At 36.9% G+C, this 25,065-nt stretch overlaps 1 protein-coding gene across 1 annotated transcript in view; it reads right to left on the reverse strand.

Annotated features, from left to right (window-relative positions):
- Window positions 1-25,065, reverse strand: part of LOC121818062 (A disintegrin and metallopeptidase domain 3-like) — a 104,039-nt gene that overhangs the window by 66,960 nt on the left and 12,014 nt on the right. The window contains exons 5-8 of the mRNA XM_060406913.1: window positions 19,276-19,352; window positions 18,643-18,820; window positions 9,932-9,994; window positions 181-252 (exon numbers count right to left, since the gene is read on the reverse strand). Coding sequence (XP_060262896.1) covers window positions 181-252; window positions 9,932-9,994; window positions 18,643-18,820; window positions 19,276-19,352 — 390 coding nt within the window. The remainder of the gene's footprint in view (window positions 1-180; window positions 253-9,931; window positions 9,995-18,642; window positions 18,821-19,275; window positions 19,353-25,065) is intronic.

Genomic DNA, 25,065 nt, shown 5'->3' on the forward strand with positions numbered 1-25,065 from the left:
CATGCATGGCAACTATTGAGCCAGAGAGGCACAAGGGACAAACCCACGTGCCACAACTGAGGACCAATGCAGCCAAGTAAGTACGTGAGCATTTTCAAAAGTGCACGTGCTAGTTATTCAAACAATGCTACTATATTTACATGAATACTTCTTATTTAAATAACAAACATAAATACTCACAGTGTTGATTAGACTAAAAACATAGATAATCTTCTCAGATGCAAGTGTCACTTCAGAACCCATATAATCATACTGAAAGGCAAATTATATTTTTTAATCATCAGTGAAAATGACTAAACTACCACAGTTCAATGGATATAAAAATGTTAAAATAATGCAGCATGCAAACAAAAAGACAAAATTATAATTAAGACTTAACGAGTACTAATAAGTTCTAGACTTAAACCGAGGGACTTTATATTTTAGATTTTAAGTCACTCAGTTGTGTTCAACTCTTTGCGACCCCATGGACTGTAGCCCACTAGGCTCGACCCCATGGACTGTAGCCCACCAGGCTCCTCCATCCATGGGATTCTCCAGGCAAGAATACTGGAGTGGGTTGCCATTTCCCTCTCCATTCTTCCATAGGGACATTATATAGCAACCAATAATATAAAATAGGGCTTCCCAACTGGCTCAGTACTAAAGAATCCACCTGCCAATGCAGGAGATGTGGGTTTGATCCCTGGGTCAGGAAGATCCCCTGCAGAGGGAAATGGCAACTCATCCCAGCATTCCTGCCTGGGAAATCCCAAGGACACCCCCCTGAGGAGGCTACGGTCCACGGGGTTGCAAAACAGTTGGATATGACTTAGTGAATGACTAAACAATAATAACAATATTAAAATGAATGGTGATGATTATATTCCTCTTTACACATGTAGTTATTTAGGATCAAAAGTTAAGATTCCAAGATTGCATAATTAATAAGGGTTCCTTTTTATTCACATCCTTGGCATCAATTGTTATTTGTGGCTTATTTGACTATAGCCATTCTGATAAGTGTGAAGTGATATCTTTTAGTAGTTCTGATTGCATTTCAGAGATGTTGAACATCTTTTCTGTGCTTATTAACCATCTGTAGGTCTTCCTTGAAAAACTGTTCAGTTCTCTTGCACACTTTTATTTATTTATTTTGTATATACGTCCTTTTATGTTTCTTTAAAATTTATTTATTTTAATTGGAGGTTAATTACTTTACAATATTGCACACTTTTAAATTGGGTTGTTTTTGATATTCAGTTGTATGAACTGTTTAAATAGTTTGGATATTAACCCTTTATCAGTCGTAATTGGCAACTACTCTTTTCCCATTCTACAGGCTGTCTTTTCATTTGTTTATGGTTTCCTTTGCTGAGCAAAAGCTTTTAAGTGGTTACTATTTGCTTATTTTTCCTTTCACTTTCTTTGCCTGAGGAGACAGATAAAATAACAGTGTTATGATTAGTGAATGAGAGTGTTCTGCCTATATTTTCTTCCAGGAGTAATATGGTTTCCTGTCTTACATTAAGTCTTTATTTCATTTTGAATTTATTTTTGTATATGGTGTGAGAAAATGTTCTACTTTCAGTCCCACATACATAGGTGTTGTTGTTTTCCCAGCATCACTTATTTTTAGGACTGCTTTTTGCTTCAATGTATAGTCTTACCTCCTTTGTTGTAGATTAATTGACCATAAGTGCATGCTTTTATATCTGGGCTCTTTATTCAATTCCATAGACCTGTGTGTCTGTGTTTATTCTTGTATCATACTATTTTGATTACTGCAGCTTAGTGGTATAGTCTAAAGTCATAGAGTGTGATACTTTCTTCTGTTATTTCTCAATATTGAGTTGGCTATTTGGGGGTCTTTCATGTTTCCATACAAATTTTAGGGTAACTTGTTCTAGTTTCATGAAAAATGCCATTGGTATTTTGACAGGGATTACACTTAATCCTTAAATAGGCTTGGGAGTATCGGCACTTCAACAACAGGAATTCCTGAGATCTATGAAAACAGTGTGTCTTTCCATCTGTTTAGGTACAAGTCTTTTACTTCTTTAGATTTTTTCCTAGGTATTATTCTTTTTGATGCAATAGTAAAGGAGATAGTCTTAATTTCTCCTTCTGACAGTTCATTGTTAGTAGACAGAAATGCAACAAGTTTCTGTGTGTTAATTTTGCATCCAGCATCTTTACAAATACATTGATTAGCTCTAGTAGTTTTTGGTGTTGTCTTTAGGATTTTCTGGAGAAGGAAATGGTAACCCACTCCAGTACTCTTGCCTGGAAAATCCCATGGATGGAGGAGCCTGGTAGGCTACAGTCCATAGGGGCGCAAAGAGTTGGACATGACTGAGCAACTTCACTTCTTTTCACTTTAGGATTTTCTATGTATAGTATCATGTCATCTGAAAACATTGACTATTATGTTTCTTCCTTCCCAAGTTGGATTCTATTTCCTTTTCTTTACTGAGTACTAAGGAAAGGATTTCCAGCACTATGTTGAATAAAATTTGCAGGCGAGGACATTCTTGTATTGTTCCTTACCTTCAAGGAAGTGCTTTCAGCTTTTCACCGTTAAGTATGATATTAGGTGTGGGTTTGTCATCTATGAGCTATATTATGTTGAGGACCATTCTCTTTATGCCTCTTTTCTGTAGAGTTTTTATCATAAATGGAAGATGAATTTTGTAAAAATCTTTTTCAGTATCTTCTGAGAAGATCAGATGGTTATTATGTGCCTGTTGGCCATCTGTAGGTGTACCACATTAATTTTTTTGTGGATACTGAAAAACTGTTGCATCTCTGGGATAAATTCCACTAAACTGTGGTGTATGATCCTTTTAATATACTGTTGAAACTGGTTTGCTAACATTGTGTTGAGAATTTTTGCAGCTATGTTTATCAGTGGTATTGGCTTGCTCTTTCCTTTGTTAAAAAAGATTTATTTGTGGCTATGTTGAATCTTCATTGCTATGCATGGAGTTTCTCTGCAGTGCGTAGGCTTCTGATTGTGGTGGCTTCTCTTGTTGCAGAGCACAGGCTCTCGGCCAGCAGGCTTCAGTAGTTGCAGGATGTGGGCTCAGTAGGTGAGGCTTGCTGGCTTAGTTGCTCCAAGACATGGGATGGTCCCAGAGCAGGGACTGAACACATGTTCCCTGCATTGGCAGGTGAATTTTTATCCGTGAAGTACTAGTAACCATTCAATATCACAGTAATCCAAGCCTATGCCCCAACTAATAATGCTGAAGAAACTGAAGTTGAAGACCTACAAGACCTTCTACAACTAACACCCCAAAATGATACCCTTTTCATTATAGGAGACTGGAATGTAAAAGTAGGAAGTTAAGAGATAGCTGGAGTAACAGGCAAATTTGGACTTGGAGTACAAAACAAAGTAGGGCAAAGGCTAACAGTTTTGCCAAAGAACACACAGGTCATAGCAAATACCCTCTTCCAACATAAAAGAAGAATCAACACATGGACATCACCAGATGGTCAATACCAAAATCAGATTGATTATATTCTATGCAGCCAAACATGGAGAAGCTCTATACAGTCAGAAAAAACAAGACTGGGAGCTGACTGTGGCTCAGATCATGAACTCCTTGTTGCCAAATTCAGACTTAAATTTTAGAAAGTAGGGAAAACCACCAGACCATTCAAGTATGACCTAAATCAAATCTCTTATGATTATACAGTGGAAGTGACAAATAGATTCAAGGGATTATATCTGATAGAGAAAGTGCCTAGAGAACTAGGGATAGAGGCTTGTGAAATCGGACAGGAGGCAGTGATTAAGACCATCCCCAAGAAAAAGAAATGCAAAAAGGCAAATGGTTGTCTGAGAAGGCCTTACAAATAGCTATGAAAAGAAGAGAAGCGAAAAGCAAAGGAGAAAAGGAAAGATATACCCATTTGAATGCAGAGTTCCAAAAAGAATAGCAAGGAGAGATAAGAAAACCTTCCTCAGTGATCAATGCAAAGAAAAAAGAGGAAAACAACAGAATGGGAAAGACTAGATAGAGATCTCTTCTTGAAAATTAGAGATACCAAGGGAACATTTCATGCAAAGATGGGCATAATAAAGGACAGCAATGGTATGGACCTAAGAGAAGCAGAGATATTAAGAAGAGGTGGCAAGAATACACAGAAGAACTCTACTAAACAGATCTTCATGACCAAGATAATCACGATGGTGTGATCACTCACCTAGAGCCAGACATCCTGGAATGTGAAGTCAAGTGGGCTTTAGAAAGCATCACTATGAACAAAGCTAGTGGAGGTGATGGAATTCCAGTTGAGCTACTTCAAGTGCTAAAAGATGATGCTGTGAAAGTGCTACACTCAATACGCCAGCAAATTTGGAAAACTCAGCAGTGGCCACAGGACTGGAAAAGGTCCGTTTTCATTCCAATCCCAAAGAAAGCCAATGCCAAAGAATGCTCAGACTACCGCACAATTGTACTCATCTCTCACGCTAGTAAAGTAATGCTCAAAATTCTCCAGGCCAGGCTTCAACAGTACACGAACCATGAACTTCCAGAGGTTCAAGCTGGTTTTAGAGAAGGCAGAGGAACCAGAGATCAAACTACCAACATCCGCTGATCATCGAAAAAGCAAGAGTTCCAGAAAAACATCTATTTCTGCTTTATTGACTATGCCAAAGCCTTTGACTGTGTGGATCACAATAAACTGTGGAAAATTCTGAAAGAGATGGGATTACCAGGCCACCTGACTTGATCCTGAGAAATCTGTATGCAACTTAAGGTGCAACAATTAGGACTGGACTTGGAACAACAGACTGGTTCCAAATCGGGAAAGGAGTACGTCAAGGCTGCATATTGTCACCCTGCTTATTTAACTTATACACAGACTAAGTAATTAAGTGAAGTCGCTCAGTTGTGTCGGACTCTTTGCGACCCCGTGGACTGTAGCCTGCCAGGCTCCTCTGTCCATGGGATTCTCCAGGCAAGAATACTGGAGTGGGTTACCATTTCCTTCTTGTGAAATGCCAGCCTGGATGAAGCACAAGCTGGAATCAAGATTGCCAGGGGAAATATCAGTAATCTCAGATATGCAGATAAAACTACCCTAATGGCAGAAAGCGAAGAAGAACTAAAGAGCCTCTTGATGAAAGTGAAAGAGGAGAGTAAAAAAGTTGGTTTGAAACTCAACATTCAAAAAACTAAGAGCATGGCATCCAGTCCCATCACTCTTGGCAAATAGATGGGAAACAATGGAAACAGTGAAAGACTTTATCGGTTTGGGCTCCAAAATCACTGCAGATGGTGACTGCAGCCATGAAATTAAGATGCTTGCTCATTGGAAGGAAAGCTATGATCGACCTAGACAGTGTATTAAAAACCAGAGGCATTACAAACAAAGTCCATTTAGTCAAAGCTATGGTTTTTCCAATAGTCATCAATGGAGGTGAAAGTTGGACTAGAAAGAAAGCTGAGTGCCAAAGAATTGATGCTTTTGAACTGTGGTGCTGGAAAAGACTCTTGAAAGTCCCTTGGACTGCAAGGAGATCCAACCAGTCTATTCTGAAGGAAATCAGTCCTGAATATTTATTGGAAGGACTGATGCTGAAGCTGAAACTCCAAATCTTTGGCCACCTGATGTGAAGAACTGACTCACTAGAAAAGACCCTGATGCTGGGAAAGATTGAAGATGGGAGGAGAAGGGCACGATAGGGGATGAGATGGTTGGATGGCATCACTGACTAGATGGACATGAGTTTGAGTAAGCTTCGGTCATTGGTGATGGACAGGGAAGCCTGGAGTTCTGTATTCCATAATGTCACAAAGATTTGGACATGACTGTGTGACTGAACTGAACTGAACTGAACTGAATTACCAGGGAGTCCCTGCAATTTTGTTTTCTTTTTATGATATCTTTTTCTGACTTTCCTGTCAGGTTGATGCTGTCCCCATGGAATAAGTTCAGAATCGTTCCATCCTCTGCAATTTTTTGGAATAGTTTGAGTAGGATAGATGCTAACTCTACTCTTAAATATTTGGGGAAATTCACCCAAATTCACAAAGCCATGAACGTTTGATTTTTGGGAGTTCTATAATTGCAGATTCAATTTCATTACTTGTGATTATTCTGTTCACATTTTGTATTTCTTCTTGGTTCAGTCTTGGGAGATTGTACATTTTTATGAATTTTCCCACGTCTTCCAAGTTGTACATGTTATTGGTGTATAGTTGTTCAGAGTAGTCTCTCATGATCTTTTATATTTCTTGGTGTTTGTTGTAACATCTGCTCTTTCATTTCTGGTTGTATTCACTTGGGACCTCTCTTCTTTTTCCTTATTAGTCTGCCTCTTTTCTATTCTTCTCTTAGTACCTATTTCATTAGTTTCAGTTCTGTTATTTATGATTTCTATCCTTCTACTAATTTTGAGTTTTATTTGTTTTTTTAACTAATTCCCTTAGGTGTAAGGTTAGGTCGTTTATCCGAGACTTTTCTTGTTTCCTGAGATAAGCCTGTATCAAAACCTGTGTCAAAAACTTCTCTCTTAGAAATGCTTTTGTTGTATCTAAGATTTACGGATGGTTGTGTTTTCTTTTCATTTGTCTCCAGGCAGAGATTAGATTTTGTGGTGACCCATTGACTATTAAGCAGTACATTGCTTAGCCTCTGTGTGTTTAGTTTTTTTTTTTTTTTTTTTTTCGGAATATATTTCTTGTAGTTCATTTCTAGTCTCATTGTACATGTTCAGAAACGATGCTTGTCATGATTTCTGAAATTCACCAAGGCTGGCTTTATAGGCTGGCATGTGACCTGCTCTGTAGACTGTGCCATGTGCAGCTGGAAACATCTGCAACCTGCATTTTTCGGATGGAATGTTCCATATACATAGAATGTGTCATGTAAGGCTTTTGGTTTCTTATTGATTTTCTGTCTGGATGATCTGTCCATTGATGTAAGTGAGGTGCTAAATTGCCTACTGTTATTGAGTTACTGTTAATTTCCCCTTTTATGTCCATTAATATTTACTTTATGGATTTGGATGCTTCTATGCTGGGTGCACAGATATTTACATTTGTTATACCTTCTTATTGGATTGATGCCTATCATTATGTAGTGTCCTTGTCTCCTGTAACAACCTCTTTTTCAAACCTGTTTTGTTAGATATAAGTATTGGTACTCTGACTTTTTTTCAATTTCCTTTTGCATGGAATACCTTTTTCCATTCCCTCACTTTCTGTCTGTGAGTCTTTAGATCTGAAGTGAGTTGCTTTTTGGCAGTGCATATATGAGTCTTGTTATGTATCCATTTAACTACTCTATTTCTTTTTTCTTGGAGCATTTAGTTCATTTCCATTTAAAGTAATTGTTGATATGTGTGTTCACATTTCCATTTTGTGCATTGCTTTGGATTTCTTTCTGTATGTCCTTTTTGTTCCTTTCTTTTTCTTTTGTTCCCTTCTCATATGATTTGATGACTACCTTAATATTATATTTGGGTATCTTTTACTTTTCTTGTGTGTATATAGCATACATTTTTCTTTTGCAGTTACCATGATGTTTTTATGTATCAATCTATACATACACATACGTATTTATATATGATTAAGTTGCTGATCTCTTAATTTCAAATACATTTTTAACAACCATGTATGTATATTCTCCTCCCCTCACAATTACTGCTTTTAATATATTATTTTACATCTAATTTAAGTATCTCCTAACCCCTTACTGTAGATATAGATGCTTTTGTTAAAAGACAACATTCTTCCTACCTTCCTTCTAGCTTTGCATGTGAGATGATTTCCTACATTTACTGTATGTTTGCTCCTACTAGTGATCTTTTCCTTTCTTAATTTTTGTGTTTCCAGTTTTGGACTTTTTGTTTCTTAGTAAAACTGCTTTAACATTTCTTGTAATGCTAGTTCCTGAACTCTTTTGAGTTTTACTTGCCTATAAAGATTTTGATCTCTAAATCAAATTTGAAGAGCCTTGCTGGATAAGAGTATTCTTGGCTGTAGATTTTTCACTTTCAACATGTTAAATACAGGGTGCCTCTCCCTTCTGGACTGCAGAGTTTCTGCTGAAAAGTCAGCTGATAGCTCTATGGATATTCCTTTTGTTGTTTTTCTTTTCCTGCTTTCACTGTCCTCTTTTCATCTTTAACTTTTGTCATTTTAATTACTATCTCTCTCTTCTCCTTCTGGGGGGCCTATAATGTACATATTAATGTGCTTAATGTTGCCCCAGAGTTCTCTTTCAAGGTTCTCATTTCTTGTCATTCTTTCTGTTTCCTGTTCACCATCAGTAATTTCCATCACACTGTCTTCCAGCTCACTGATCCATCCTTCTGTATCATCTAGTCTACTATTGGTACCTCCACGTGTATTTTTCATTTCAGTGTTGTATTCTTCATCTATGTTTGGTCATTCTTCATGTTAATATTTTTTCTTGCTCTGTGTATGCATTCTTCTTCTGAGGTTTTTGATTGTCTTTACAAGCACTACCCTAACCTCTTTCTTGAGTAGGTTGCCTATCTCCATTTCACTTAAACATTCTTTTCGGCTGTTTACTTATTGCTTCATCTGGAACATGTCTGCCTAAGTATTTGCATTTGTATGTACCTGGTAGACTGGTTGTGCTTCTTAATGCTGGAGATGTGGCCTTTTGCAGGCACTATGTGTTTCAGCAGCTGACTCAACTTTCATCACCTTTGGTGTATACTCTAGTGGCTTCCCCTGTGTGGCTGTGTGGGTCTTTCTGTTGCTGAAGGCTGACTAGGTGAGACGTCTGTTAGTCTTGTTTGGCCCCTGGTCCAGTTGGTTGGCAGTTCTGCCTCATGCATTGGCTGCCAGGTGCTAGTTGGCAGGACAAGGTCATAAGGCAGCTGACTGTGAAACTCCAGGGAGCTCTGGGATAGTGCTGGCTCAGTGCTGTATGGAGTAAAGGTGCAGAACATTCCAAGGCTATAGCACTTCCACTGCTGAGTGAAGCCTGGTCCTGGGGCTAGTGCCTAGCTATTGACAGGCAGAGCTGGGGCCTGGAGCCTGGTTGTAGGGCCCAGGGATCCCAGAACTGATGTCATCATTTTCTATTATTGCTTTTATAAAAATTATTTAAAGATTTGAAAATTTCATTTTATGCAAAAATTCTAGAACATCATGACACTTACTGGCTTATACAAAATTTCTTGTAATAATGGACAAAATAGGTTTAAAAAAAAAAAAACCTTACTGCCTGTAAGTGTTTGCTAAAACTAATTGTTTAAATGAAAAGTTCAAAAATCAAATGTGTTCCTATGTATTCTTCTTCTCCCTTTACAATTTACTAGATATTTACCCAGTGTGTCCTACAGAGTGTTTACCTTCAAATTATAGCCTCCCTCTCAGCAACATTACGTTTTTCATAGTTAATTAGCAGTAAACTTTTTAGCATTAAATAATATCCCAGTCTGTATGTACCACAACTTATCCCCTCATTTATTAAAGAAAATCTATGTTCTTTCCAAGTTTTATAAATATGAATAAAACTACTATAGACATTAAAAAATGATTATTTCCACCAGAATACCCAAGCAATTACACAACACAAAATATTCTTATAAAAGATTATGTTTAATAGAAGGATCTTCTTCAATTTAATAATAAAACACTTTAAAATGAAAATTGACTTAAGGAAGTGTTTTGCCACAATTTGGGGGTGAACCCAGAAATATATGCAACTAGTTATAATCCAATAGATTACTGGATCTCCCCTTAAATATAAAATTTTACATTAGTTCTAATAAATATTGTTACTGATCCTCTTATGTCGCTGGAAAGCCAACTGATAATGTGTCTTTATGTCCTGTCACACTGATACATATATTTTGAACAGATTAATGTATTTCTGCATTGCAAAGATTATCTTTATATTCCTTCTCAATTTAAATAAAAGAGTATAAGGAAAATGTATCAATAATGCTTACCAAAGCTTTATCAATAATGACACGTATTTTCAGAACTCTTTTCAACAGCACACCTGAATCTTTCTGCAAAACAGAGGACACGAATTGAATAAAACATTAAAAAAATCTTATCTTGTTTGCAATTATCAGGTACATTATATAATTTTATATACATACACACACTCACACACACAGGTATAGCTAGGTAGCTAGGTAGATAGATAGATTATAGGTACAGATGCAAACATGTAGAGATATAATTACAAGAAACATAAGGATCAATGCCCATTGAGTAAATAATCTGGGAGATGTTGCATAAACATTTTGAGGACAAATCAGAAGCTTTTGCCTTATACTCTTGATAATTAGAATCCTCAAAAAAAGTTACTGAAATGAGGGAGGATTCTTGTTTCTTTCCCCTCAAAAACTTCTTCTAGGTCCCTAATTTAACCTTCAAGCTAAACAAATTCCCATCAACTTACCCCCAAATGTTGGTCTATTTTATCATCATTTTTGTACTTGAAATTATTTACCATGGCCTACTCTCAATAAAATGCATGTATTTTAAGAACACAGTTACACGAACTGGTAGCAATGTATACAACCATGCATCCATTACTATCAGTAAAATAAAGAATGTTTCCATTACCTTATAAAGTTAATAGCCTATAAGGTTCAAGGTAACCAGTGACCTACTTTCTCTCACCATAGGTTACAATAATTTACCCTAGAAGTTTATATAAGTGAAATCGTATGATATGTCTTCTTCTATATCTGGTTTCTTTAACTCAGCACTTGTCCGTGTTGCTGTGATTATTGGTAATTCATTTGTTTTTGTTGTTACCAAGTGTGAGATTTTAGAAACATAGAATAATTTGTTAATATATTTAACCGTTGATGACCATTTGGATTGTTTAAACATCTTAGCTGTTGTAAATGATGTAGATGTGAACATCCATGTACAGGTTTTTGAATAGTTATAGTCTTTCATTTTTCTTGGTTCAGTGTTTAGAACTGGAAAATCTGATTCACGATACTTGTATATGTATATAGAAATATAAAAATTTGATAGTTTTCTAAAGTTATTAGGTTGGTTAAAATGTTTGTTCAGGTCTTTTCATTACATCAAATAGAAAAATCTGAACAGATCTTTTGGCCAACTCAATAGTTTGATCATTCTGCATTTTTTGCCAAGAACTAATGTCAACTGCTCCACACTCTTTCTTTCATTTGGTATTGTCATTCTTTTGCATTGCATCCATTCCTGTCAGTATGTGCTGAGAACTCATTGAGATTTTCATTTGCAGTTCCTGTATGATTAATGATGTTGAACATCTTTTCACAGTCTTATGGCTCATTAATTTGGTTTCTCCTAAATCCCCTACTAGAAATTTCGTTTGGTTTGACACTTAAGTTTACCCTCTAATTCAATTTTCTAGAATAAGGATTTCCATGTGGAAATCCAATCTTCTTACATATTTGACGAAGATGTCATTTTTTACTTTCCAAAGACCTTAGCATCTTTGCGTATAACCGTTTGGGCAAGAGCACATGGCTATACCTCTACTCTATGGTATTCCACTGTTCCACACATAAACCAATACCACAGCATATATCTCCAGAGCAGCGGTCAGCCAACTATAGCCTATGGTATACCCTCCTCAGTTCAGTTCAGTTGCTCAGTCGTGTCCGACCCTTTGGACCCCATGAACTGCAGCACGCCAGTCCTCCCTGTCCACAACCAACTCCTGGAGTTTACCCAAATTCATGTCCATTGAGTCAGTGATGCCATCCAACCATCTCATCCTCTGTCATCCCCTTCTCATCCTGCCTTCAATCTTTCCCAGTTTCGGGGTCTTTTCTAATGAGTCAGCTCTTTGCAACAGGTGGCCAAAGTATTGGAGTTTCAGCTTCAACATCAGTCCTTCCAATGAACACCCAGGACTGATTTCCTTTAGGACTGACTGGCTGGATGTCCTTGCAGTCCAAGGGACTCTCAAGAGTCTACTCCAACACCACAGTTCAAAAGCATCAATCCTGCCACGCTCAGCGTTGAATATAACATTCAGTTCAGTTTGGTCGCTAAGTCATGTCTGACTCTTTGCGACCTCATGAATTGCATCATGCCAGGCCTTCCTGTCCATCACCAACTTCCGGAGTTCACCCAAACTCACGTCCATTGAGTCGGTGATGCCATCTAGCCATCTCATCCTCTGTTGTCCCCTTCACTTACTGCCCCCAATCCCTCCCAGCATCAGAGTCTTCCCCAATGAGTCAGCTCTTCGTATGAGGTGGCTGAATTATTGGAGTTTCAGCTTCAACATCAGTCCTTCCAAAGAACACCCAGGACTGATCTTTAGAATGAACTGGTTGGAACTCCTTGCAGTCCAAGGGACTCTCAAGAGTCTTCTCCAACACCACAGTTCAAAAGCATCAATTCTTCAGCAATTAGCTTTCTTCACAGTCCAACTCTCACATCCATACAGGACCACTGGAAAAAAACATAGTCTTGACTAGACAGACCTTTGTTGGCAAAGTAATGTCTCTGCTTTTCAATATGCTATCTAGGTTGGTCATAACTTTCCTTCCAAGGAGTGAGTGTCTTTTAATTTCATGGCTGCTATTACCATCTACAGTGATTTTGGAGACCCCCAAAATAAAATCTGACACTGTTTCCACTGTTTCCCATCTATTTGCGAGGAAATGATGGGACAAGATGCCATAATCTTAGTTTTCTGACTGCTGAATTTTAAGCCTACTTTTTCACACTCCTCTTTCACTTTCATCAAAGGGCCTTTTAGTTCCTCTTCACTGTCATAAGGGTTGTGTCATCTGCATATCTGAGGTTACTGATATTTCTCCCGGCAATCTGATTCCAGCTTGTGTTTCTTCTAGCCCAGCGTTTCTCATGATGTACCCTGCATACAAGTTAAATGATCAGGGTGACAATATAGAGCCTTGACGTACTCCTTTTCCTGTTTGGAACCAGTCTGTTGTTCCATGTCCAGTTCCAACTGTTGCTTCCTGACCTGCATACAGGTTTCTCAAGAGGCAGGTCAGGTGGTCTGGTATTCCCATCTCTCTCAGAATTTTCCACAGTTTATTGTGATCCACACAGTCAAAGGCTTTGGCATAGTCAATAAAGCAGAAATAGATATTTTTCTGGAACTCACTCACTTGCCAGCAGATGTTGGCAATTTGATCTCTGATTCCTCTGCTTTTCTAAAACCAGTTTCAACATCTGAAAATTCATAGTTCATGTATTGCTGAAGCCTGGCTTGGAGAATTTTGAGTATTTACTAGCATGTGAGATGAGTGCAATTGTGTGGTAGTTTGAGCATTCTTTGGCAATGCCTTTCTTTGGGATTGGAATGAAAACGGACCTTTTCCAGTCCTGTGGCCACTGCTGAGTTTTCCAAATTTGCTGACATATTGACTGCAGCCCTTTCACAGCATCATCTTTCAGGATTTGAAATAGCTCAACTGGAATTCCTTCACATCCACTAGCATTGTTCGCAGTGATGCTTTCTAAGGCTCATTTGACTTCACATTCCAGGATGTCTGGGGCTAGGTCAGTGATGACAGCATTATAATTATCTTGGTTGTGAAGATCTTTTTGTACAGTTCTTCTGTGTATTCTTTCTTGCCACCTCTTCTTAATATCTTCTGCTTCTGTTAGGTCCATACCATTTCTGTCCTTTATCGAGCCCATCTTTGCATGAAATGTTCCCTTGGTATCTCTAATTTTCTTGAAGAGATCTCTAGTCTTTCCCATCCTGTTGTTTTCCTCGATTTCTTTGCATTGATCGCTGAAGAAGGCTTTCTTATCTCTTCCTGCTATTCTAGGGAACTCTGCATTCAGATACTCATAAATGTTTCCATTTCTCCTTTGCTTTTCACTTCTCTTCTTTTGACAGCTATTTGTAAGACCTCCCTAGACAGCCATTTTGCTTTTTTGCATTTTTTTTCCATGGGGATGGTCTTGATCCCTGTCTCCTGTACAATGTCATGAACCTCCGTCCATATATCATCAGACACTTTATCAGATCTAGTCCCTTAAATCTATTTCTCACTTCTACTGTATAATCATAAGGGATTTGTTAAGTCATACCTGAATGGTCTAGTGGTTTTCCCTACTTTCTTCAATTTAAGTCTAAATTTGGCAATAAGGAGTTCATGATCTGAGCCAGTCAGCTCCCATTCTTGTTTTTGCTGACTGTATAGTACTTCTCCATCTTTGGCTACAAAGAATATAATCTGATTTCATTGGAGACCGTCTGATGATGTCTGTGTGTAAAGTCTTCTTTTGTGTTGTTGGAAGAGGGTGTTTGCTTTGACCAGTACGTTCTCTTGCTTCATTCCATATTCCAAGGCCAAATTTGCCTGTCACTCCAAGTGTTTCTTGACTTCCTACACTTGCATTCCAGTCCCCTATAATGAAAAGGACATCTTTTTTGGGTGTTAGTTCTAAAAGATCTTGTAGGTCTTCATAGAACCGTTCAGCTTCTTCAGCGTTACTGGTTGGAGCATAGACTTGAATTACTGTGATATTGAATGGTTTGCCTTGGAAACGAACAGAGATCATTCTGTCGTTTTTGAGATTGCATCCAAGTACTGCATTTTAGACTCTTTTGTTGACCATGATGGCTACTCCATTTCTTCTAAGGGATTCTTGCCCACAGTAATAGATATAATGGTCATCTGATTAAACTCACCCACTCCAGCCCATTTTAGTTACCTTAGTGTTTTATGATAATGTCTATTCTGTTATTTACCAGTTCTATTGTCAACGTCCTTCATTTTCAAAATGGCTTTGTTTTTCTATTATGTCTATTTCTTGAGTCCTTCCAGGATCTTTAACAGATGGAAAGGGTAGACTTGTGAGTACTAAAGAATGGTTCTCTGGGGTTGTATTATTTAGATTAGAATTTTATTTATGTATTATTTTTTAATGCTGTAACTTACAATAACAATTTAAACTCTCTAGGTCTCTGCTTCCTTCTGAAGAGAGGGATAATTGCCCTCACTCAGAATTGTAGAAAGAATGGGAAAGACTGGGAATACTGTCAAGGTCCTACAACAAGTCTTGTCACCTAGTACATAAATATATAACAATATCAATATTGTTTTTAACTCATTTTGCATCATGTAATTTGTGTTATATTTTATATTTATATTTGTTTTTATGTCCCATGTTTATTACTTTTGTATTCTTCTTTCAGAATTCATTCATTTCTTTCATGTGAAACTTTTGTTGAACAAATGGTGGGGACAAGTGACTTACACTTTATGTGGTTCATAAGAAATGACCAATTTTTCAAGAATGACATTGCTCCTTCTCTGAGAGAAAAGAAGTCCGTGAGAGATACCTGTTCAGCTCAGGTTTATCAAGATGGGGATTCAGACACTCTCCTCCCTTTACTGCTATCTGAATTCCAATACTATTGGGGACACTTTGAGGCCCTGAGTTGAAGCTGGAAAAGGAAACAGCTAGCATTTTCATCTACCTTGGTCTTTGCATGAGCAAAGCCCACACATCATGTTAAACCACTGACAGGAATTCCTCACCTCAAAATCTCGTGGTATTTGACCTAATAGTGTTTACTCATGAAGAATACAGTTTGAGGATAACAGCTTACAAAGTTGTTCCATCTCTTGATTTGACAGAAAATTCAGTGTATTTGGCAACTACTCCTTAGAAATTTGGTTGTGTTGTGGTCTGCTAATTTTCTCATTCCTGGTGAGTCTCTCTCTGTTATTCTAAGTGTGGTTTGTTTTACACATTAGGAAAGGTATACACAATAGGCAGGAAAGAACTGGTTTTAATGAAAAATATCAGTTATGTAGTTCTGACTGGGTAAATAATTACAGGCTGAAAACTACCTTACCTTATTTTAAGTAATTTTTGTGTTGCCTTTCAATCTTCAATATTGGTGCTAAATAGTTTCATGCCATTCTATATTGTGTTTATATAGAAGAAATCAGATGTTTAAAAATATTGGTTCAGAACCCCTGCTTAAATCATTTTGATTCTCAATTTCATCTGTATTAGAACTCATACCATATCACCTGTATTGTTAAACACTTTGAATTTTTCCATGACAACATCTACCATATTACATTGTTTCATCCTATGTCTAGTGCTTCTTCATATTAGGCATTGATAGCATATTGCAACATCTATGAACACATATGGAGCTTATGGTCTGCTGTCTTCAGAGAGTGTAAATTATCTGGAATGCTTAATGGGAAAACCTTGCTGTCAACATGCTTGGTTTTGATTCTTTGGGGTGGTTCAATTCCCTTCTGGATTCTCATGAACATCTTAGAATGTTTAAACTCATTTCCCAGCATCTAGTGTGTCAAGTTTAATATATTCACACTAATTTCGGTATCATAACCACCTTCTATTATGATTTACAAAGACATCTATGCCTGGTGACCACACTTCACACATTCCACCCAAGAAGAGTCCTAGACCAGCTGTGAGTTTACAGCAGAAACAATTGTTTAGGAGAGGAAATTAGGTTTTATACATATTTTTAAACTGATTTTCAACCACCTGTCTCCCTAAACCCACCCTTAATATCATTTCCTTAGGTATTTGGACTCACAGTTAAAAAGACATTTCAGTAGTTCCCTTGTGCAAGGGTCCCCAGTCTTGGGCCACCAATCAGTAACAGCAGTGATATCCCTGGTTTCTTCTTAGTTCTGAAATTTTAGTGTCTTTTATTTCATATTGCACTCTATTTTGTATCCAAATTTTCCATATTTAGTTCCAATTACTTTGTTTCAGTACATGAGAAACTATTGATAGCAAATACAAATAGTAGTAGGAGGAGCAATATTTATTGATATTCATCAATCACTTACATTTCTGACATACTATGCTAAGTAATTTTCAATTACAAATTTATGGAAACTCTAGAGTACCTGTGTGACTTGGGTATATTTTTAGTATCGGATTTTTACAGATGAGAAGATTTAAATATAAAAAGATGATATGCTGCCGCTGCTAAGGCACTTCAGTCGCGTCCAACTCTGAGAGACCCCATAGATGGCAGCTCACCAGGCCCCCCGTCCCTGGGATTCTCCAGGCAAGAGTACTGGAGTGGGGTGTTAATTCCTTCTCCAACGCATGAAAGTGAAAAGAGAAAGTGAAGTCGCTTAGTCGTGCCCTACTTGTAGCGACCCCATGGACTGCAGCCTACCAGATTCCTCCATCCATGGGATTTTCCAGGCATGAATACTGGAGTGGGGTGCCATTGCCTTATTACTCAGCCAAATACTTGTGGCTACAGCCTTATTGACTAGAACTTCAAGCTATGGCAGCTGGAACTGTATGTTGCCTTTGCCTCTATCAACCCCTCTCTTATTGCTGACTCTTCAAGTCAAGTTGGGGGTATCAAGGGCAGGGCTATTTGTCTTTGCCATAACATGTCAATCCATTTGGGTTTTCCCACTGCCATAGAAGAGGGTTCATGGAAACCTTTAAAGTTATTTTATGTGACAATGCTCTGCTTCAGTTTTGAAATGGTCTTCAATTGTGTCAGTGTTGTACTGCAACAGGCAGATGGCATAGGGTTGGGAGTCACATCTAAGTTCTATCAAAAAGGAAATTTTCATTTCTATATAAAACTATATTTTATCATTTTTACGACATTCTGAAAGGGTAATTTAAAAAATCTGCATTTACACCAATATTTTTGGCAAAATAAAAAATATTAAAGCAACAATGAGATGGGAGACCATAAAAATTTAAATTCACATTTTATATTATAATTTTGTTTTGCCTCTCTAAACAAGATATCCAATTTTGCTATGAATATGTGGACACAGTTTCATTTTCTTAACTTTTGATGGCAAAATGTAAAGTTGTGCAAACATTCTTAAGGAGGAAGTTAGAATATATATATCTAAAAATCTTGGAAATATGCCTATTTCTAGATAAAAACAATTTTAAGAAAAATGTGACTGTTCAAAAATCTGGTACATTCATGCAGTATTTCTTGCTTAAAGTTAAAAACATAAATATGCAAAATATGCCATAATGAAAGCATATGTTTTAAATTTATATATATATATAATACATTAAAGTGAAGTTGCTCAGTCGTGTCCGACTCTTTGTGACCCCATGGACTGTACCCTCAAGGCTTCTCTGTCCATGGAATTTTCCAGGCAAGAGTACTGGAGTGGGTTGCCAAGTATATGAAAAACAGTATATTGAAATAATTTTCCTGGATAGCCTTTTGTCTAGAGAATAGTATTATGGTCAATTTTTATCATCCTTCTGCTTATATTTAAATTTTTAATAATATTAACTAACATTAATTTAAAATGATAATAAATGCAATGTAACTTAATGATAAGTGAAAACATATGTTTTCATGTTTGGGAACTCATGTACCCCCGTGGTGGATTCATGTCAATGTATGGCAAAACCAATACAGTATTGTAAAGTAAAATAAGTAAAAATAAAAATTTTTAAAAAAGGTAAAAAAAAGGCATATCTGCATAAAATACTTAAAATTAGGTATATGTGAGAATTTTAAATTACATATTTACAGTTGTTAAATTTTTTAATATTATATGACTAATCAAAATATATTTAAACTAAATACCTTATTAGAGAAGGCTTTAATATAACCAGTATCACTTTAAATTTGTTTTCCAAATGTAACAGATATCAATGTGAATATGTTTATCACAATTTGTATACACGAGTTACTTACATTTGATTTCACAAGAATTTTGTAGGATTGATCTGCAAATTGAGTGGTAGAACTGTTCTCTGATATGGGAGAAAAATCACTTTTTTTATCCCTGAATGGATAAATCACATGCTCATATGTAGTTGATGATTCCAGTGGTTCAATTCCATAACTGATATTCTCAAACTGCAATAATCCCCTGAATATTGAAACACATAAAAAAGAAATTAAAAATATGGATTTCTCAATAATAAACATAAATATTAAAAGAAAACATTAAGTAGAAATTTGATAATGAGTTTGTCCCCTAATATCTAATAATAGCCCCAACCTACTTCCATCAATGTGTAAACCCAATTTTCGACCTCCTTCTATTATAGCATTTAAGAGTCATTGCAGTTCCAGAGTGGCTCAGTAATACGGATATTTCTCATTCTGATGACAGCTATTTCTGAATGAATTTTATAATTGCAAGCCTGGCAGAGACAAAGAGTATAGTGGAAAAGATAAGACAAGCAGGCACAGAAAGTAGAGGAGAAGAAACACAGAGTAAGTATTTATTTTCTTTGTCTTCCATCTACCCTTCAAGAAGTTTCTAAAAGTTAAAGGGCACACTAGATATCGACTATGGTACATTCTGGAATATGTCATTACCTGAGTCCAGAGCAGGTACTAAGTGTCGCAGCTGAATTTGGAATCTCTGTGGCATATCCTTGATAAAAGCAATGGCCCTGCACAGGAGTAATATAAAGATACATCGGTAATGATTAGCAAACAAAGAGTTTGATTTTATTGATAACTCTCATTCTAGACATCATCAAATATAAAATTTAAGCATTCCATTATACAGTTCAACAGACATTTCCTTTCCTTTTTATCTTTCTACAGTCTTTTCCCCTTGACACTCTTCTGACTTTGAATATTCACAACTCCTATTCTTTCCCAAAGGATTTTTGCTGTAAATCTGAACTTTCCATAAATAACATTCTGATCTATATCTTGTCATTCTCAGTCTACATTTTGAATATATAGTCTAAAAATTCTACCTCAGGTAATCACTGGCATTAACTTGACTTCCACTCTGAGCATTTCATTTTTTTTATTCTAAGTAAGACCAAAATACCTTAACTGACATTTCTTCACTATTTTTTCATATCTCACCATGTTGATCATCTTTACTTGAAAGTCTCTTCTCAATGGACATTTAAAACATTACTCTTCCTATGTTCTCCACTGATACAGTCTTTTACTGAATATTTCCTCTTCCTTAAAGAAGTGTAGTGATATCTAGAATCAGCCTTGTTCTTCAGTTAATCCTGGACTATGAACACACTATTATCATCACATTCTCATGTACGAATATGATTCTATGGCATTAGTGCCCAGACATAGAAACCCATCAGTAAGCATTCACTCATCTCAATACTTGGCTTAACTCCTATCTCCAACTGATAGTGGCAGAGCATACACACTCCACTGTCAGATAACAGTAGCAGCCAATTCTGCCCACAGTGATGTCAGTAAAGTATGCCACAAACCTTCACAAAGACGTAGAATGCAAACCAGGTCCCAACATTTTACCCAGCAGAAGACAGCATCACAGTTTATGCATCTCCTGGCCTTGCATGCCCAATAAGAGAAAATGATCCTCGTGAGATAACTCTCAACACTCCAAACTCAAAGCAGCAAAGAGTGGCCTAGATAAAAAACCTTCCTCTCTCAGGGGCACTAGCAGAGACAGACTGAGAAGCATATTGATAGCCAGTGACTGACATACAGCTAGAGGAAATGTTCTCCATTATATGGTTCCCTCATCAACCAACATTACCAAGTAACAGAGGGTGGCCCAAGAAAGAAATGTTTCCTGCCATGGGCTGCCCTGGCAGAGATCCAGTGAGCTCCGTTCCAAGAAAGCTAAATGGTCACTGGAGCAACAACCACACTAAATTTGAACTTAAACAGGGTGATTGCCTTCAACAATAGAAGATTTCAATGACAAGGATACAATATAAAACTATATACTATATCAAGAACCAAGAATATCACAACAAAATGTGAGAAGACACCAGATGCTGCATATTGAGATTAGCCACATACTGGAATGATTCAATGGATTTTAAAGCAGCTGTAAAAATACTCATTCAATGAACATTTTAAAAGCATCCTGCAACAACTGAAAGAATAAGGAAATTTTGGAAATGAAATAGAAGCTATTAAAAATAACAACTAAGAAATTAGAAACATAATATAATTTAAAAAAAACCCAAACAAAGAAAACAACCCAAACTGGGTAGGAACAAACACAGAGTGCAGATGGCAAGGGACGGAATCAGTGAACCTGAGACAGATGCATAAATGAAAGAGACACAGATGCATAGAACAGTCTTTTGGACTCTGTGGGAGAGGGAGAGGATGGGATGATTTGGGAGGATAGCATTGAAACATATATAATATCACATATGAAACAAACAAAAAAAAAAAGACAGAAAAGAAAAAAATTTACCCAATATATAAATCACAGGAAAATTAAGAAAATAAATAGAGTTTCAAGAACACATGGAACATTACCAATTTTTAAAAATATATGTCAGAATCCATGAAGGAGTACCAGAAAGAATTAGCAGAGTAGAAAAAATATTCAAAGAAATAAAGGCTTAATCCTGGTCAAAAGACAGTGATTTAGAAATCCCTGGATCTGCCATCCTTCAACAAATACACCAAGTGAGTAGCAATCAATGCACCAATTCCATCTGTGAGAGACCATGAAATAACAGACTGGCTCGTGCACATCTTTTGGTGAATGCAACATCAGATGCACCGAAGCCAGTAGGGAGATTTGGGATGCCTGTTCACCAGAGAGTCCGCCCCAGAGATTCGATTAGATTAGAAAGAGATAATCTAGCTTCCAGATTGACCAGGGCAGGAGAAGGTGTTGTTCAAGCAAACAGTACCCCAGTGTTTTTGAGGAGAAGACCCAAGCAACAGGGTCACCAAACCTGGGCAGTCTAGTCACCCAGAGCACAATGGAGATGGTGGCTTGGGTTACTTGACACCACTGACTCCCTTCCCTGCTTGTTCACACTCATTACAGAGTGAGAAGAAGAAAAGTCCCACCTCTCTGCCTCCATGGCAGGAGACAATAGTGGACAGATTGAATGCAGTGCTCCCACTTCACCAATACTGCCCCAAGGACCAGCATCTGGCTTCTCAGATCTTGCAGTACTATAGCCACGGTACAGTCTGTGGGAGAACAGAGGCACTGACCTGGGATGACAGAGAACAGTGAGCATACCTTCTGAGACAGAGCCAGTGCAAGGAAACCCCCGAGGTCTACTTCTACCTGAAGAGAAGAACAGCTGGTAGAGGACCCCCGAATCACTGGCCGGGCTGGTTTGTGGGGGTGTCCTTCTGGACACGGCCACTCATGAAGACCCTGTGAGGGGACTGCTTTCCTAATAAGCAGACACCAGTGTAGAGTGTTAAGTAAAATGAGGAACAAGGAAATGATATCTCAAACAAAGGAACAAGGTACAGGCTGAATTGGCACTAGAGAAATAAAATTAATGTACCTAATAAAAAATTAAAAATAAAGATGTTCCCATAAAGATGCTCATTGAAGTTAGGAGAACAATGCAGGAACCAAGTGAGAGTTTGAAAATAAAAAAAACACAACCAGATAAAATATTAAAAGTATCAAACAGAAATCATGGAGCTGTAGAATAATTGCTGTTGTTGTTTAGTGGCCAAGTCATGTCAAACTCTTTCACTACCCCAAAGACTGTAGCCCACCTGACTCTTCTGCCCATGGGACTTTCCAGATGAGAATACTGGAGTGGATTGCCATTTCCTTCTGCAAGGAGTTTTCTTAACTCATAAATTGAACCCGTCCCCTGCATTGGCAGGTTCTTTACCACTAAACCACCAGGGAAGCCATAATGACTGAGCTGAAAAAATTCAGTAGAAGTCTTCAGCAGCAGATTACATCAGACAGAAGAAAGACTCAATTCAACTCCAACAGATCAAAGGAGCAAAGGAAGACAGTAGAAAGTGATCAAATCTTAAAGGAGTTATGGGATAGTAATTAAAGTTTCCACTTTGGAAACTAGAAAAAAAGAAAAGCAAGTTAAATCCAAAGTAAGCAACAGAAAAGAAATATTTAGAATTGATAAACCTCTTTCCAGGTGTGCTAAGAGAGATGATACTAATTACTGATATCAGTAGTATAAAAGAAGTATCTTAACTATAGCCTCATGTACACTAAAAGAATAATAAAGGAATGAGATAAACAACTCTATGTCCACCAATTTTAAATCCTGGATAAAATGGTCCAACTATTTGAAACACACCATTTGTCAAACCTCATGTAAGAGGAAATAGACAATCTGACTAGTCTGATTCTCTTAAAGAAGTTGAATAATATTGATCACTTGCCAAATTGCAAAGCAGCAAGCAGGCCCAGATGTTGTCACTGCTGAATTCTGCCAAACATTTGCATAAACCATATCAAATCTCTATACATTCCTTCAAAATATAGAAACAGAACAAATTCTTCTAATGCATGCTATGTGGGCCAATATTATACCAAAAGCAAAACAACCAATGATACTTAAAAAAAAAAAAAAGAGGTACACATTAAAATCTCTCATGAGCATATATGCAAAGATTCTCAACATCATATTAGGAAATAAAAATCAACAATAAATTTAAAAATTGTAAACCAAAACCAAGTGGGATTTATCCCAGATATGCAAAGGAGGTTCCACATTCAAAATTCAAGTAATAAAAGCAATAACTACATAGGTTAAAGAAGAAAAATATTAGTAAATTGAGCAATGCTACAGAGTATAAATTTAACATACAAAAATCATTTGTGTTTCTACAAACTAACAAACTGTCAGAAAGAGAAATTAACAAAACAATTCCACTTATAATAGCATCCAAAAGAATAAAATATTTTTGATTAAATTAAACCAAGGAAGAAAAAGACCTGTACTCTAAACCTATAGTACACTGAGGAAAGAAATTATGACACAATGGAAAGAGATCCAATGATCATGGATTGGGGGAATTCTTATGGTCATAATTCCCATACCACCTAAAGCAATCTACAAATTCAATGTGATTCCTACACAATATCCAACAGCATTTTTCACAGAACCAGAAAAAATGATCCTGAAATTCTTATGTATCCACACACAAACACACACACACAAATCCAAATAGGCCATAATCTTGATAAGGCTGAGGTATCACATTTCCTGATTCAAATGACATTAAGCCTTCTCTTTCCCTCAATCTTTTCCAGAAGAATGGTCACCTGTTAAGTTTTGTCCTTAACATATTAGAATAAGAAGAGCAAAATAAACCTGCAGCAAGGTATCAGGGAGAAAAGAAATACAGGAAAAAGCTGTGACATTGAAAATAAGATAACAGCAAAGAAAATCAAAGCAAGAAACAGTCGGTTCTTTGATATGTGCAATAAATTGAAAAATCTCTAGTAAGACTGACAGTTAGAAAAGAGGAGTCACATATCATCAATGACTGAAATGAACCAACACATCACTAAAGCTCCTGTAAGTCATTAAAAGAATAATAAAGACTATTACAAAATTCCATGCAGAAATGCCCCTGAGATGAAACAGACCAATTACTTAAAAAACTAGAACCTACCAAAGCAATCAAAAAAAAAAAAGACAAATAAAATTGCCTATGACTATTAAACAAATTGAACTGCTAATTTAATAGCTCCCAACACACACACATGCAAAATCCCAAAGCCCAGGGATTTCACTGTAGAATTTTACTAAGTACCTTAAGAATTAACAAGTATTTATGCAATGTCCTCCTGAAAAACAAGAGAGAATGCATTCCTTTTTGATGTATTTGCGCTTCCCTGGTGGCTCAGATGGTAAAGCATCTGCTTGCAATGTGGGAGACCCGGATTCGATTCCTGGGTTGGGGAGATCCCCTGGAGAAAGAAATGGCAATCCACTCCAGAGCTCTTACCCGGAAAATCCCATGGACAGAGGAGCCTGACAGGCTATAGTCTATGGGGTCGCAAAGAGTCGGACATGACTGAGCGACTTCACAGACAGACAGTATTACTCTAATCTAAAAATTAGACAAAGTCACTACAAAAAAAGAAAATCATAGACCAATATTTTTCATGAAATTAGGCCCCAAAAATTCTCAAGAAATTGTTAGCAAGTCAAATCCAGGCACAAATAAAAATTTCATACAAGACCAAGTTTGGATTTTTATAGGTATGAAAGGTATTTTCTAGGTATTGTATCAATATTTGAAAATCAGTCAAAGCAATACACTATCTCAACATCATATGATCATATCAACTAATACAGAAAAGACATCTTATACAATTAATTACATTCCCCATCATGGGGCAGAAAAACAAACAGATTCTTACCAATCTAGGAACAGTGAATT

The sequence above is a fragment of the Ovis aries genome, chromosome 26 (assembly GCF_016772045.2).
Source record: "Ovis aries strain OAR_USU_Benz2616 breed Rambouillet chromosome 26, ARS-UI_Ramb_v3.0, whole genome shotgun sequence".
Lineage (NCBI taxonomy): Eukaryota > Metazoa > Chordata > Mammalia > Artiodactyla > Bovidae > Ovis > Ovis aries.